This window comes from Medicago truncatula, chromosome 6 (genome assembly GCF_003473485.1).
Source record: "Medicago truncatula cultivar Jemalong A17 chromosome 6, MtrunA17r5.0-ANR, whole genome shotgun sequence".
In the NCBI taxonomy this organism is placed as follows: Eukaryota; Viridiplantae; Streptophyta; class Magnoliopsida; order Fabales; family Fabaceae; genus Medicago; species Medicago truncatula.
Genome location: NC_053047.1, coordinates 37,083,331 through 37,098,821, shown reverse-complemented (window position 1 = coordinate 37,098,821; position 15,491 = coordinate 37,083,331). Strand labels below are relative to the sequence as shown.

The 15,491-nt window shown below is 31.2% G+C and overlaps 2 protein-coding genes and 1 long non-coding RNA gene across 11 annotated transcripts in view; 2 read left to right on the top strand and 1 right to left on the bottom strand.

Annotated features, from left to right (window-relative positions):
• The first annotated feature begins 3,130 nt into the window (after nucleotides 1-3,130).
• LOC120575855 (uncharacterized) lies at nucleotides 3,131-5,039 on the top strand. The gene is made up of 3 exons (XR_005642053.1): nucleotides 3,131-3,615; nucleotides 4,727-4,788; nucleotides 4,950-5,039. It is a non-coding gene; the product is annotated as an uncharacterized lncRNA (long non-coding RNA).
• A 3,592-nt stretch (nucleotides 5,040-8,631) lies between these two features.
• Nucleotides 8,632-9,861, bottom strand: LOC11417292 (stomatal closure-related actin-binding protein 3). Its single transcript, XM_024786569.2, has 4 exons — nucleotides 9,594-9,861; nucleotides 9,223-9,318; nucleotides 8,988-9,101; nucleotides 8,632-8,721 (listed from the first exon to the last, which is right to left on the bottom strand). Exons 1-4 carry the CDS (start codon nucleotides 9,807-9,809, stop codon nucleotides 8,632-8,634), a joined length of 516 nt encoding a protein of 171 aa, XP_024642337.2. The 5' UTR covers nucleotides 9,810-9,861.
• Nucleotides 9,862-12,170: 2,309 nt separating this feature from the next.
• Nucleotides 12,171-15,491, top strand: part of LOC11419324 (disease resistance protein RPV1) — a 31,930-nt gene continuing 28,609 nt past the window's right edge. For 7 of the 9 annotated variants that reach the window (XR_005642047.1, XR_005642049.1, XR_005642050.1 and 4 more), the window contains exon 1: nucleotides 12,174-12,831. Coding sequence is in view for 2 of the 9 variants with exons in the window: in XM_024785671.2 (XP_024641439.1) it covers nucleotides 12,368-12,831 (464 nt within the window). In the remaining 7 variants the exon portion in view is untranslated. Of the gene's footprint in view, nucleotides 12,832-15,491 lie in introns of all 9 variants that reach the window. The other 2 variants (XR_005642051.1, XR_005642052.1) reach the window with 1 other exon arrangement.

The window sequence follows — 15,491 nt, the reverse complement described above, 5'->3', positions numbered from 1 at the left end:
CTCAACAATATCTGGTTGTGATATTTTGTGAACAATATAGATATGTGCTTGTCCATCACTGTGTGCTATAGCTTTAACCCTCCTTGCACGATTATCATTATCCAATAGCACCATTTCATCAGCCATGTATGGTTCATAAAACCAGATAGATTCAATAGCTTCTTCCTTATAACCTAAAACATCTAGATTACCTATGATATCAAAGTAGCTCCAGTAATCTGGATCACATAACCAAGTGCTCTCAAGACCATAATATCCATTATGGTTGAAACCATCAAAAGCACCACCATAGTGACAGACCACCGCGAACTTATCCTCCATGAACACTCACCCACGAATCCTAATAAACAAACATACACGAATATCAAAAAAACCTGGACCACTTCAATTTAATATTCACAAAAAACCCTAAAACAACAACAATACACAACAAAGGTTTAAAATTTGCATTTATTGAAACCCTATACCAACATTAAACCCTAAAACCATAAACCAGAAACAAAACGCCCTAAAACCAGAAACCACTTTTCATAAACCCTAACCCAAAAATAGTAACATTGAAGCCAAAAAAATTTAACCCATCGATGAAACAAATAACAGATGAAGAAGAAAAAAAACAAACCTGATGTCGTCGGCGAGATTGTGTTCCTTCGATTTCGTCTTCTTCTTCTTCGCGTGAAAACTCAGCCAAAGCAAAACGTTTCTTCTTCTACTTCTCTCTCTAGATGATTATTATCTCTCTAAAATGTCCTAAAAGTGTTACTTATGCCATCTCATCATCTAAATGTATGCCAAGTCAGCCCTTAAATGCCACCTATGCTCACACTTGACGGAATTGAATTAAAAGTAACAGATGGGACCAAAACATGTAACGGAACAAAAGTTAAAATACCAAAACGGACTTTTTTTTAGTTATGGGACCAAACCGATACCAAATAATTAGTTAAGGGACTAAAATAGCAATTAAGCCAAATTTTAAACTTGTCAAAAAATATAGAAACTATAAATAACTTTTATTTATTATTATTATTATTATTATTATTATTATTATTATTATTATTATTATATAAAGAAAATAATCCTTTCAGCTCTTTTAAGCTGTCTTTTTCTCTTTTAATTCAAATAACACATATATAACAAATAGATAATAATAAATTTAAATATTAAAAATATGTAACAAACACGTACATACATATGTGTAGTTTTTTATTTTGACAAAGGCAAAACAATATTCATTCATTCAAATTGATAGAATACATCAGATACAATCAGTGGCGGAGCCAGGAAATTTATGGAGCCCGGGCGAAAAATTTATTGCAACTTCACATGTGACAATATATAAACAGTCATAAATCAAATTTTTTTTTAATTTTTTTTTCCTCAAAAAAATCGAAATAAAAGAGGTTTATCATTTTGTCAACAAAAGTACAATTTAAAATAGGGTTATTAATTGAGATTGACCATGTAATATACGTGAAGTCTGAAAATTGACCTTGTAAATTAAATCACATGTATTCTGACCATATAATTCAGGATTTTTATTATTTATAACCTGTAGTATACGAGAAGTCCAAAAAAACAACCGAGAGATTGAATTTTTTTCATGATTTCTTAGAGGCGAGTTATGGCTTTACACAAAAAAATTATAAATTTTAGACAAACGACAAACTAATTGTGAATTTTTAAAGTGTCAAAAGCTCAAAAAACAAAACAACGGCAATCTCGACCTATAAATCGAATTTTGAGCTCATTATTTGCAGAGACATCTATAAAAATACATAAAAAGAATCTGTAAAGTTTCATAGCATTTCGAAGTCGTTTATTTATTTTGATTTTTCAACCAAAACATGCAAAATTGAAATTTTGTTCCGCGTAAGTGTATACTCACAAGTCAAATTTAATTCCCTAATTTTGTAGGCATGATTGGAACATGATAAGAACATTCACAATGAAATTTTGTAGTTTTTAAACGAGATACAAATTAATTATAAGTTAGTTTAAGAAATTCATAATTATGAGTGAATAAAAATTCATAATTAATTTATCCCTAGTCGAAGAAATTTAATTTTTTTGTGTAAAGCTATATTTTAACGTGCTAAACATGTATGAAAAAAATAGTGAAAAAATTCAACCTGTAGGTCACATTTTTAGACTACACATATATTATAGGGTGGTAAAAAATAAGAAGAAATTCAAGTTACAATGCTAGAATATATGTTTTATATTTTATTGGGTCATTTTTCAGACATAAAGTATATTACAGGGTCAATTTGAACAATTAACCTGTTAAAATAAGAGAGATGAATCCGGCACTAGTGTGCTAAATAAAATTCCGAGACCTATTTGCGTGTAAGAATTTTCAGATTGCCCAAATTTTTCTTTCTGTAAATGTGTTAATGAACTTTTTGGTTGGGTCTAATGTGCAAAAATTATCGATTGAGCCCGGGCAACCGCCCGGGATCGTCGGACGGTGAAACCGCCCCTGGATACAATAACATCATCAATATCGCTAAAAACGTAAAGGGTGAATTTGAGAACAAACTCACAACAACCAAGTTAATAACATATTACAACGACAAAATGCCTATAAATAATATGATAAGATCTAAATCACCAGAATACTCTAGCTTCCGGATCTGCAACGTTGACGCCCACGTCATTGATTGAATCTACAATTGATTAACTAAAGTTGATCTTTCAATATCTACAAAATAAACACCGCAACAAGATATGAAATAAAAAAAATGTCATATAAGACGAGGAGCAACACAACGCCGCACTCATATGTCTAGTTTTTATTCTTTTATATTTTAAAAAGTGTAACAAAACTCAATAATTGAATGAGATCCGGTAATCTGAAGAGTAAATTGAGAAATATTAGAGAGTTTTCATAGAGAAGAAGAAGGAGAAGATAAGTTTTTATTAGAGTATGTAAATATAGAAAGAATATTATTAGAGATTGTTGTAAATAATTACTGATTAGTTTGTTGAGAATTATTAGGGATATTCATTAGTTGTTGAGAATTATTAGAGCACACATGATGTATATATACAGCACGAATATCAATGAAAAGGCACGGCCAATATTCATCCCTCTATCATATTCCTCTCCTTCCAACATGGTATCAGAGCTTGTCGAATTCAAGGGCCACTTACCTATTCACGCACCAAGCCCAAAGAGTGTTGGGCGTGAGGGGGGTGTATTAGGAAAAACTTAAGTCCCACATCGGATTTAAGACTCTTGATGAAAGTTTATAAAGAGGAGGCAATCCTCACCTTACAAGCCGGTTTACCATTGTACCAACATCAACAACCACAATGGGCTTATCCACCATATCATAACCAAAATCAACAATGGAATTTTCCACCGTGGCAGCAACCTTGGTCCGTACCCTACAACGGGAAACTCGAACAAGCAAGCTGGTATTCTTGGTCAAAAGCCAACTCATGAGGCTCATGTAGCAAGCACTACACCGTACCAGGCCAGTCACCAAGGATCCTCTTCATATGCTCCAACGGACATTCAAGCTGCTATGCATACCTTCTCTATTTCTCCTCCAGATGATCAATGGTATATGGACACCAGGGCTACATCGCATATGACGGAGAACGGAGGTAATCTTATGTCTTATTTCAATACGAGCAACAATATTACTGTTGGTAGTGGTCATAATATTCCCGTTATCGGTTATGGACATGCATCATTACCTACCTCTCCAAACTCTTTCAATTTACAAAATGTTTTACATGCCCCTAAATTGATAAAAGATCTTGTCTCTGTTAGAAAATTTACCATTGATAATGATGTTTCCGTTGAATTTGACCCCTTGGGTTTCTCTGTGAATGATTTTCAGACAAGAATGCCTTTAATGAGATGTAACAGTTCCGGCGACCTCTACCCACTTACCACCTGACCTTACACTTCAGCCCATCCACCATCTACGTTTGCCACATTATCTAATGAAGTATGGCACAACCCTTTAGGACACCCTATAGCACAAGTCTTAGATTCTCTACATCGAAACAATTTTCTTATATGTAATAAGTTTCGGAACAAATTTTTTTCTCATTCTTGTCCACTTGGGAAACAAATAAAATTGTCTTTTTCTAATTCTTTGTCTCATACTTTAATGTCTTTTGATATTGTGCATAGCGATGTTTGGACATCCCCTGTTCTTAGTTCAGGAGGACATCATTATTATGTATTATTTTTAGATGATTTCACGAATTTTCTGTGGACTTTTCCAGTACAAAATAAATCTCAAGTTCATTCTATATTTCTCCAATTTCACGCTCACATTAAAACTCAATTCGAATGTGAAATCAATGATTAACTCAGAGAATGTCTTATTAGAAAATAAGTGGAACCATGCAGAGGTTGACTTTGGATTCCCGTTCATGTATAGCGGAATCCATGTATTGAAAGAGAATAAAAACTCAGAGAATGATATTCGATTCACTAACCCAGAGAATGATCCAAAAAATGACCCAGAGAATGATGCTAATATTGTTTTCACTCAGGAAGTTGAAGTAACTATATCATTCATTTTACCGAATTTGTCATAAAGCTTTCTTCCTGTAATAATGATTAACTATTTAGATTATGCTGATATTAGTATGTTCTAATTCTATTTACTATAATGTAGTGCATGGTTATTTTTTAAGCATAGTAAATAGTTTTTTTAGTAATAAACAATGTAGCTAATTAATTATGTCCTCCCAATAGGATAAGCTGAAGAACAGATCGAGATTTTGGAAAAGATTGCGCCAGACTGGATTTGCAAGAAGGTGGGTCTCTTTATTTTTATGAAAATTTAAGTCTGACTTAACATAATGGAACAGCAGAACTTACTATTGTTGTTAGCCAAAATCTTCTGGCATTTGCTTAAATAGTTTGTTATTTATTGTTTTCTTTATGAGTTTCTTATTAAAACTTGTACCATCTGCAGCTTCAAGAATGCATTAAATTTGGACTCAGTTCAGTAAAGGGTGACCAAAGGAGATGAATGAAGGGTTTTTGTTGGTAATGCTATGCATTGAATGACAAGTGTGAAAAGTGCATGTTTTACATATGATATGTAGTGTAATTTTTTTTATTCCTCTTTCTTTTTTACTTGTCAATTTTGTAATACAAATTTGTTTCTATTTTCTAGTCTTTTTTGAAATTCAATGCAGTATAGACTATTTTTCTTTTGTGGTGGCCGGGGTTTGAACCCCGGACCTTGCGTATATTATGCATTGTCCATACCAATTGAGCTAAGCTCACGAGGACAATGCAGTATAGATTGTTTTGTCAATAATACCTTCAGTATGCTTTTAGGTCCACGTAATATACCAACAATTATAAACGATACTAATATTAATCGTTAAACAATATGCTTCCATTTTTATATACAAAGTGATTCCAAGCCTAAACGGTCATAGGACAAATATGCATAATATGAATAACATTCCACTCTAGACATAAGCAAAATGAGAAACGATTTATCTATTTTGAAAAATTAAATTTTGATACTCACTGCCCTATGAATGAAGCTGGCAAATTCAAGGAGCAAGTTGCAACCGCTAACTTTATCCATGCATCGCACGGGTGCTTAGACTAGTTAAGTGCTAGTCAATTCTATCGTACAAAAGCCATGTAGGTTGTGCACCTTACACACAACATTTCACATCCATTGCATCTATAGGCTCATACATTTTTATTGTATGTCTTCTGCATGTGATTCTTTTATCCTTATCCCTCTGAGTGCGATTTTCCACAACCAATGCTCAATCCAATGATGTCTTGCGCGTCCATCGTTTATAACGAATATCTCACAATATCTACAATGTCAATGACGACAGTAGCAAAGATGTTCTCCAAGCTGGTTATGTATTAGCCGACAACTCTGTTCCTCATAACTCCGGCATACCGCAAGCCTAAGCCAGTTTCAAATTCGATCAATCTTTCAGATCAATTAACTGTAGGATATGAGAGAGTTGGTATCTATGATAGTAATGACTTGCCTTTCACATTGTTTCTAGATTTTAACTTTCAGGATGAAAATGATGGAGCAGGTGAATAACTTCATAAGCAATTAAAAAATGCAGGCATATCTTCAGATTTCAGTGCGTTTATCAAGATTTTTGTAATACGTTAAGGTGTAAATTCCTGTTAAAATGACAAATATAAGATTTGTTTTGTTCTTCACTAAGTTATTAGATTCTTTTTATTCCTGTAGGAGCATTTTCATTTCAATGACAGCCCTGATAATGGCAGCATGACAATCTGCAATCTTCCTCAATCATGCAAGGTTTCTTTCTACTTCAATTTTCTATCATTCTGAATTTTTATCTCTACTATCAACAAATGTTTCTCAAGCATTTCGTATGTGCTTAATATGTTTTGTTATTTGGTATGTTGTCTCATGAAGAACTAATTTGATCCTTCACAACTTTCTCACGGCTCAATTTAGTCTCAACAAAAAATAATACAAAAGTAATTCACGACATTTTCATTTCGTTGAAAAATTAGTCTATATGTTGTAAAGAGTCCAACACCAATTTGTCCTATGAATAAATTGGATTTAATCTTTGGCAAGGATTAAATTGGACCACGAGAAAATTGTGAGGGATCAAATTGGGTCATTACTCTAAAATTTGAAAATCTCGCAGGTTGGATGGAAACAAAAATATCTCATTTCTTAGAGACATTCTTAACTCATTGTCAAAATCTGATACCAAAAATAATGTGTTGCAACATGCAAGTCCTATATATGCAATGTTTGGAATTGTCCTTAGTAATAAAAAATTCAGAGAAAGACCAATTAAAAAATTCACGGTTGAGGTTCCACCATTGAGGTATTTTATTGAAAATTTAGTACTTCATTACTGTAAACGGAAAATAGTTATGTAAAGTATAATCCAACTACAATGCATTTGATCGATATTCTTGAAAATCGTTTTTCTAATAGTCAAATGTAGTTATACTTGAAAATTGATTACAGTTATGCTTTTACTTCAAAAATTAAAAATTTAATTGCAGATAGAAGTCTTGGACACCTAACAATTCACAGCAAACATCCATTTTGGTCACTCAAAGTGTGATGCACCGTTATTCATAGTCTCTAAATGTATTAAAGTTGCACATACAGTCATTGTTAGTAATTTTATGGTTTAAATTCAGCAACAAAAGAAATATTCGAAGTTGTTTGAAGTCCTTTCCATTACTTTCTAAAAACTAAAAAGACCTTCTATTGATTGTAAGATATAAACTTGATTAAAACTACTGCTTGGTGGAATATTAGAACAGTTACTCAGTAGAACATTAAAATAATTGGCTTGAACCATAGTTCAACTTCCACGACTAAACAATTCATGCACAAGCCTTCCTAACAAGATTATTATGTTTACAGAATTTAGTCTTGTCATATTTTTATTAAAAACATGAATGCCCTATAAATGTTTAGGTTAAAAATCAGCTTTTTCTTTCAATTATTTAAGGCTATTGCCCTTTGAACCATTGATTCTAATTTCATACTTGGTTTGTCCCATTTCATTGAGTTGTCAAGAAACCAAAGAAAAACTTAGAGTTAGTCCAACATTAATCTCCAACATATACTATATCACTTTCAAATATGATACACAAAAACCGATTATTTCGGCCGCGCAACGCACATGTCTCAATCTAGTTTAAACTTAATTTTCAGGTGTTCACATGCATGTAAATTTGACATATGTAATTATTGTTTACCACATCTAAATTTATAGTTAATGAAATTCGTTGATGGTTTATAAGTTTCCACATCTAGTATATCAATTAATCATTCATTAAACATGATTAATTAACCATGTATTTGAACTGTGTCAATCAATTAAAAAGTTATTTAAATTTGATTGTTCAAATCACATAATTTTTTTTTTTAATGGCAAATGTTAGTAGTTATATTAGTTGTTGAGTTGAATTCAACACTTTCTGCATATGTATTATTATTTTATTACTCTAACCTTTCTTCATTTCACAATTCAGACTACACACTGCTTTTGGTCACATGACTATATTTAATTAGTTTTATTATTTTTTTAATTAATTAGTTACAAACCCGTGCTTCGCACGGGTTGAATGACCTTTTTTCGAAATTTTTTGTTATAGAGGAATGGATTATTGCAAGCAAACACAGATTTGTTAATACGCTAAAAAGCTTTGCAACACAGATTTTAAAGTACTCGTGCATTATGGATTATAAAATTACATTTCCAAAATGACCTGATCATCTTCAATAAGTCATTCTCTTTTAAGCCGCGGTCTATGACGAAGTCAAACCATTCACCACCCAAAGATTTCTCAGCATTCCTCCTGCAAGCAGTTCTAACCTTGCAATTATATGTCTTGTGTGTCTCGGCATCTTCTAAAGTCATCCTTAGATATTTGTTCAGCGTCAAAAGCAATGGATTTTGAGCAAATTGTCTCTCAGTTCTTAGAATCCAATCAAGGTAACTCACTGTATAATTTATGCTGATAGGTTAGGCTCAAGTCTCTCACTCAAACAATTTATGGTAATAATGTAGGTAGTCTGAAACGAAAACACTCGCATGAGATTGAAGTTGTGGAACATCGTGAAAAGAGAAGTTCCGACCATCGCAGGAAAAATGTTAATGGAAGTTGTTTTGTTGAAGAGACTTTGTCAGCTCCAATGCAATCTCAACCTTATGCATTTGATGAATCTCAAAGCATTTGTCAGCCTGAAAAAAATCTGGTGGGCAATATAGGATGTCATGGTGATCTGTCAAAGATGGTTATGCAAGATTTGGTTAGTGAACCTGTTTCGCAAGTCTTTTTGCCACAAAGTGATAACGATCTTGAAAGTGAAGATGAAACTGATTCTGATTATAATCTATAGGAAATTTCAGGTAATGAAATGTTTTACCTTATTTATTGAATTCTATTTTGATGTTTGGGATGATTTAATTAATATTAAGATTTTGATTTTTTTAGAAGCTTGTGTAACTTTTTCTTCTTCAAGTGCCTCCCCAAATCTCAGCACCACTGCTCTAGCATTCTCGATTTCGGCACAAGCAAAAGACTGCTCTTGATTAACCAACTTTTTAGCATCTTCAGAAGCCTATAGCACAAAGATGGAATCACATTTCTTTTTCAGAAAAAAATAAATAATAATCTTAATGTTTTGACGCATATTCTATATATTCCTTTAGAAAAATAAAGGTTTAGGTGTCAAATAAGACCTGTTTGAGAAAATTCAAAAGCTTTTTCACTTTGAACTTCTCTTGAATCAATTCTCCTTCATTCTTCTGAGTCAACTTAACGGCTAAAGCTTCCACCTGTGAATAATATATTGTTAATTATGGAGTAACATGGATTGATTAAGAGGAATAAGAATTTTTGTAATGCACTTTGAAATAGAGTCACTGAAATATGTGAATATAAAGAAAAAATTGATATTCTCGAAAAGAGCGAGCCTAGAAACTCAAAAAATCAGGAAGATTCGATTTTTTTTTTCGGTCACCACAGGGAATGAACAGAAATACGAATTCAAACAATGAACAAAGTAAAGTACACAAGACTCAAGAGCATGGAGTAGTATAAAATAACAAACCATAGAGATAGAATTTGCCACATCCTCTTTATTTCTTCCTGTAAAACGGCCTTTCAAATATTCTAATGCATCTCTTTGCTTCTTCAAAAGAACATGTCCCTCCAAAGATGGAACCTCTCTTAGCTTTGCCTGAATTCCATGAAATATAAACAAATCACCATAAGTTGAGGGGAAAAACATGACTCCATTGAAGTGCAAAATAAAAAAGAAACTCATGAAATATGGCAAACTCTAATTCAACAAAGTTGTTGCAATTAGAATTATTCAGAAACACAAAGACCAATCACATCTATTGAATACATTCAAACTATAGGTAAATGACATCTGATAAAACTAAAAGAAAGTCTAGAAAATTGAATTAAAAAAATATAGAAAACTACCAAGCAAACGGTCCTCCCTATGGGCAGCTAAGATATCAAGGAAAGGCACAAGTTGAAAACTCTTTCTGGGATTTCTGCAGCATTAACCTTGAAAAAATTGATTTCTGCCATAAAGCTCAACTTATTCTTATGATCGGTTGTTTTGGAGGTAGGATCATTTTGGGCAACCATGAATTTCTCCATAACATAAGTTGCGCGCCCTCTTCAATTTGATCCTTAAAAATTGGCAGCAGATGCTTCCTTACAATTGCATGAATCTTGCCACACTGCTCATGGAAAATGGCACTCAGTTTTATCAACATGACTGAATTTTCAAAACAACTAATTAAATCTAACAGATCATTGTATAAGAATGTATCACACTTGCATGCATATTAGCATTATTTCAGCTAACTTAACTGTGATCTATAAATGGATTCTTATCAGAATGTATCACACTTTAAGTGCTTGGATTTTGAAGTTAAATGGTAACATATGTCTCTTAAACTTACTGCCTTCGATGGATCCAAATAAAACTTTCATTTTTAGAGTGGAAGAATATATGACATTTAACTATTTTGGTTTCTATAAAAGAATATAAGAAACCAATAAGTTGGTAATTGGAGGCTTTATATATTAAGAACTTTCTTTCATTTTTAGTCCAATGCAAAGTACAATATTTGTGTTCTTAACTTACATTATATGGTCCTACAATTGACCTCACATATTTTTATTTTATTATAATATTTTTCAAAATGAAATTCTTATTTATATATAATTTTTTTCTAAAAATATTAAATAACGGAAAAATAGATATATTATCTAATTATGAAAAGAAATACATAATTTATTGAGAACAAGTTCAACCAAATAGAAATACATAAAAAAATGAAAAATTAGTTTTCATTATTATCATGCCTGAAAACATGACCAAATATGTTCCACCAAGTCTCCCTGCAATTGTCGATGTTTTTCTCTTTCATGAACATGTGCTCTCCTTTGCAAGTATGTGATGAAATCAGAATGAGGAGCATTGGATACTTCAGTTGTGGCGATGTCATTGTTTGGGTTATCATACTCAAAATTACCATCATATGTGTGTCGTTCATCTTCAACGTTCATATTATGTAATATGATGCATGCATATATTATATGTTTGATTGTAGCCATGTGCCAAGCACTGGCCGGACCATGTACAATTGCAAATCGAGATTGAAGCACTCCAAATGGCCGTTCCACATCCTTTCTTGCCGATTTTTTGTTTTTGGGTAAATAAGTTCCTCTTTTCTCCTTTCTGCAAAAATATGAATTCTACATATAAGTTTACTTAAAATGAGAGACTAGAAGTGAAGATGAAATTTTTTTTAGAGACTAAAAATCGAAAACAACTTTTAGAGCGACTAAACAGAAAGTTAATATATATATATATTAATATTGTTTTTTTTTTCATCTTTATAATCGTGGTTTGATTCTTTGATTATATATATGTTAAATTAAAAATATTTTAACATTTCATATTTGCTTATGTAGTGACATTTTCAAACATTTCAATTTATATAAGTACTTTTTAATGTACATATTCAAACATAAAAAGTTTATTGAGTATAAGAGCTTATGTAAGCTCTAGTTCTATAAACTCTAATGTTATAAGCCCGTGTATAAACTATTTATCCAAACGGGATCTTATTCAATTCATGTGATTATTCAATTGTGTAAATGATTGATTCAACTTAAAGTTTCACGGGGTATAAAACTATACGTATATCTCATAACTTTTGGTACATTTTATTTTTCTCTCTTTTTATTAGACTAAAATAATAGAAAAAGAAAAAGAGGAGAGATGAAATAGGAAAATAACATTAGTACGTGAGAGATAATTATCAAAAAAAATGGTAATACAACACTCGTATAAATATAATGTCCAAACATTTTTGTTTAATCAACACGAGAATTTCACTTTTCCTCCTCTACTGACAACACGAGAATTTCACTTTCACTCGTATAATGTCCCAGCAGCTTTAACATTATTTCACTTTTTTTGGATCAAGGAGACTAGTGGCTAAAGCTCACACAATTTAATTGCGGAGAAGTGAGGTGTCCGCGTTTCGAACCCCGGGCCCCTGCATATAATATGTAATATCCGTACCAACTGAGCTAAGTTCACGGGGATTATTTCACTTTTAAATCTGCCCCTTGAAATTATTTTGCTTAATCAATTCGGGGAAATTGCCCGGAAATTGCCTCAACTGGTGACAAGGCAGTCCCACTTTCATGACTTTATAGATACTCCAAAGTCCTTTAAGTTCAGTACACTCTGCATAATTCACATTCATCCTAGCTCAATTTTCTATAAACAACTGTTCTTTCCTTTGAATCTGAATACTAATATTCATCAAACCAACTCATTCACTCATCATGGCTCCCCTCACAGTCACAAATCGATTCAAGTATGATGTTTTTCTCAGCTTTCGAGGTGAGGATACTCGTTATGGTTTCACAAGCTATCTCAAGAAAGCTCTAGATGACAAAGGAGTTAGAACTTTCATGGACGATGAGGAGCTTCAAAAAGGCGAAGAAATCACACCATCACTTCTCAAAGCAATTGAAGACTCCCAAATCGCCATCGTCGTCCTTTCTAAGAATTATGCTTCTTCCTCCTTTTGCTTACAAGAACTTTCTCATATCCTTCATTCCATCAAAGATAAAGGACGTTCCGTTTTGCCGGTATTTTATAAGGTGGATCCCTCTGTTATACGGAAGTTAGAAAAGAGTTATGGAGAAGCAATGGATAAACATAAGGCCAACTCAAATCTTGATAAATGGAAGGTGTGTCTTCACCAAGTAGCTGATTTGTCTGGATTTCATTACAAGAAGAAACGGTATATTCCTATGTTCTGTTTTTTATTTCATTTGTCCATCAAAAAATAGTCACTTGAATTGAAAACAATAAACTCTTTAGGCTTTATTTGCGAGTTTTGAGGGGAAGGAAAGGAAAGACTAAGAAGGGAAAGGGAAGGAAAGGGAGGGAAGGGAGAAAGGAGGGAAAACATTCCCCTTGTTTAGGAGTTAAAAAGCCAATAAGGAAAGGAAGTTGAGGGCTTATGTTATAATTTTACTATTTTACCATTTTTCCTCTTAAAATCAATACATTGTTATACTTCGTAATTTAACTTCTAATTTATTCAAAACAATTTATCTCATGAAAAACAAATTATTACGATCTATTTTTAAAAAAACTTATTCAAAACAACTTATTTATAAAAAAAAAAAACAAAACTTATTACAATCGCTTTTTAAAAACAACTTATTTATACAAAACAACTTATTACGACCTCTTTTTAAAAAACAGCTTATCTTATGAAAAAACGAATTATTACGATCTTTTTTTAAAAAACAACTTATTCAAAACAGCTTGTTTATACAAAACAGCTTATTATGACCTCTTTAAAAAAAAATAGCTTATTCAAAACAGCTTAATACGATCTCTTTTTCAAAAACAACTTATGTATACAAAACAGCTTATTACGACCTCTTTTCAAAAAATTTGTTCAAAATAGCTTATTTATATAAAACAACTTATTACAATCTCTTTTTCAAAAATAGCTTTTTCAACTTATTACAAAATAGCTTATTCAAAATAGCTTATTAATAAGCTGTTTCGTAATAAGCTGTTTTGTATAAATAAGTTGTTTTGAATAAGCTGTTTTTGAAAAAGATATCGTATTAAGCTGTTTTTCATAAATAAGTTGTTTTGAATAAGCTGTTTCTGAAAATGAGGTCGTAATAAGCTGTTTTGTATAAATAAGTTGTTTTGAATAAGCTGTTTTTGAAAAAGATATCGTATTAAGCTGTTTTTCATAAATAAGTTGTTTTGAATAAGCTGTTTTTGAAAATGAGGTCGTAATAAGCTGTTTTGTATAAATAAGTTGTTTTGAATAAGCGGTTTTTGAAAATGAGGTCGTAATAAGCTGTTTTATATAAATAAGTTGTTTTGAATAAGCTGTTTTTGAAAATGAGGTCGTAATAAGCTGTTTTGTATAAATAAGTTGTTTTGAATAAGCGATTTTTGAAAATGAGGTCGTTATAAGTTGTTTTGTATAAATAAGCTGTTTTTGAAAAAGAGATCGAATTAAGTTGTTTTGCATAAATAAGCTGTTTTGAATAAGCTGTTTTTGAAAATGAGGTCGTAATAAGCTGTTTTGTATAAATAAGATGTTTTGAATAAGTTTTTTTTTTTTTTTTAAAATGAGGTCGTAATAAGATGTTTTGAATAAGCGGTTTTTGAAAATGAGGTCGTAATAAGCTGTTTTATATAAATAAGCTGTTTTTAAAAAAGAGATCGTATTAAGCTGCTTTGCTTTAATAAGTTGTTTTGAATAAGCTATTTTTCAAAATGAGGTCATGTTAAGCCTGTTTTGTATAATTAAGTTGTTTTGAATAAGTGGTTTTTGAAAATGTGGTCGTAATATGCTGTTTTGTTTAAATAACAGCTTATACAAAACAGCTTATTCAAAATAGCTTATTAATAAGCTGTTTCGTAATAATTGTTTTGTATAAATAAGTTGTTTTGAATAAGCTGTTTTTGAAAAAGATATCATATTAAGCTGTTTTTCATAAATAAGTTGTTTTGAATAAGCTGTGTTTGAATATGAGGTCGTAATAAGCTGTTTTGTATAAATAAGTTGTTTTGAATAAGCGGTTTTTGAAAATGAGGTCGTAATAAGCTGTTTTGTATAAATAAGTTGTTTTGAATAAGCGGTTTTTGAAAATGAGGTCGTAATAAGTTGTTTTATATAAATAAGCTGTTTTGAATAAGCTGTTTTTGAAAAAGAGATCGTATTAAGCTGTTTTGGATAAATAAGCTGTTTTGAAAATGAGGTCGTAATAAGCTGTTTTGTATAAATAAGTTGTTTGGAATAAGTTTTTTTTATTAAAATGAGGTCGTAATAAGTTGTTTTAAATAAGCAGTTTTTGAAAATGAGGTCTTAATAAGCTCTTTTATATAAATAAGTTGTTTTGAATAAGTTTTTTTTTAAAAAGATTGTAATAATTTTAGTAATGTCTAAAATTGGAATTTGGAATTATTAAGAGGACAAAATTGTCAATTTATATGTTTAACCCCCCAAAACCCTCCAATTTGGGGGAACTTTAAAATTGGACAAAGCCCTTCAAAACCCCCCCAAAACCTTTCCCTTGTTTTTTTAAAACTCGCAAACAAGGGTTTACACTCCATAAACATTTCCTTCCCCTCCCCTCCCCTCCGAAACCCAACTCACAAACAATAAACTCTTTAATAAATAATTAATGATAATTTAGTTACAAATAATTTAAGATTTTTAAATATAAAAAAAGGATACTTACAATTTGACGGATAGTTCATATGAATTGAAAATTTATAGAGGTTTTTATAATTTATATTAAATATATAACTTTTTAATAAATAACTGTTGTTTTTCAATAAAAACTTATTAATTTTAATAGCTTTAACATATGCAATATTATATATGTCAGACAAACCCTTTATAAATTATCTACCTAA

Bases quoted from the DNA above. Each gene is read 5' to 3' on its own strand.
- LOC11417292 (XM_024786569.2), bottom strand. From the start codon at position 9,809: ATGAGTTTCTTTTTTATTTTGCACTTCAATGGAGTCATGTTTTTCCCC. The intron at 9,319-9,593 runs GTTTGTTATTTT...TATTATTCACAG, and splicing joins TGGCAAATTCTATCTCTATG to GTGGAAGCTTTAGCCGTTAA. The intron at 9,102-9,222 runs GTCTTATTTGAC...TTTGTGCTATAG, and splicing joins TTTTGAATTTTCTCAAACAG to GCTTCTGAAGATGCTAAAAA.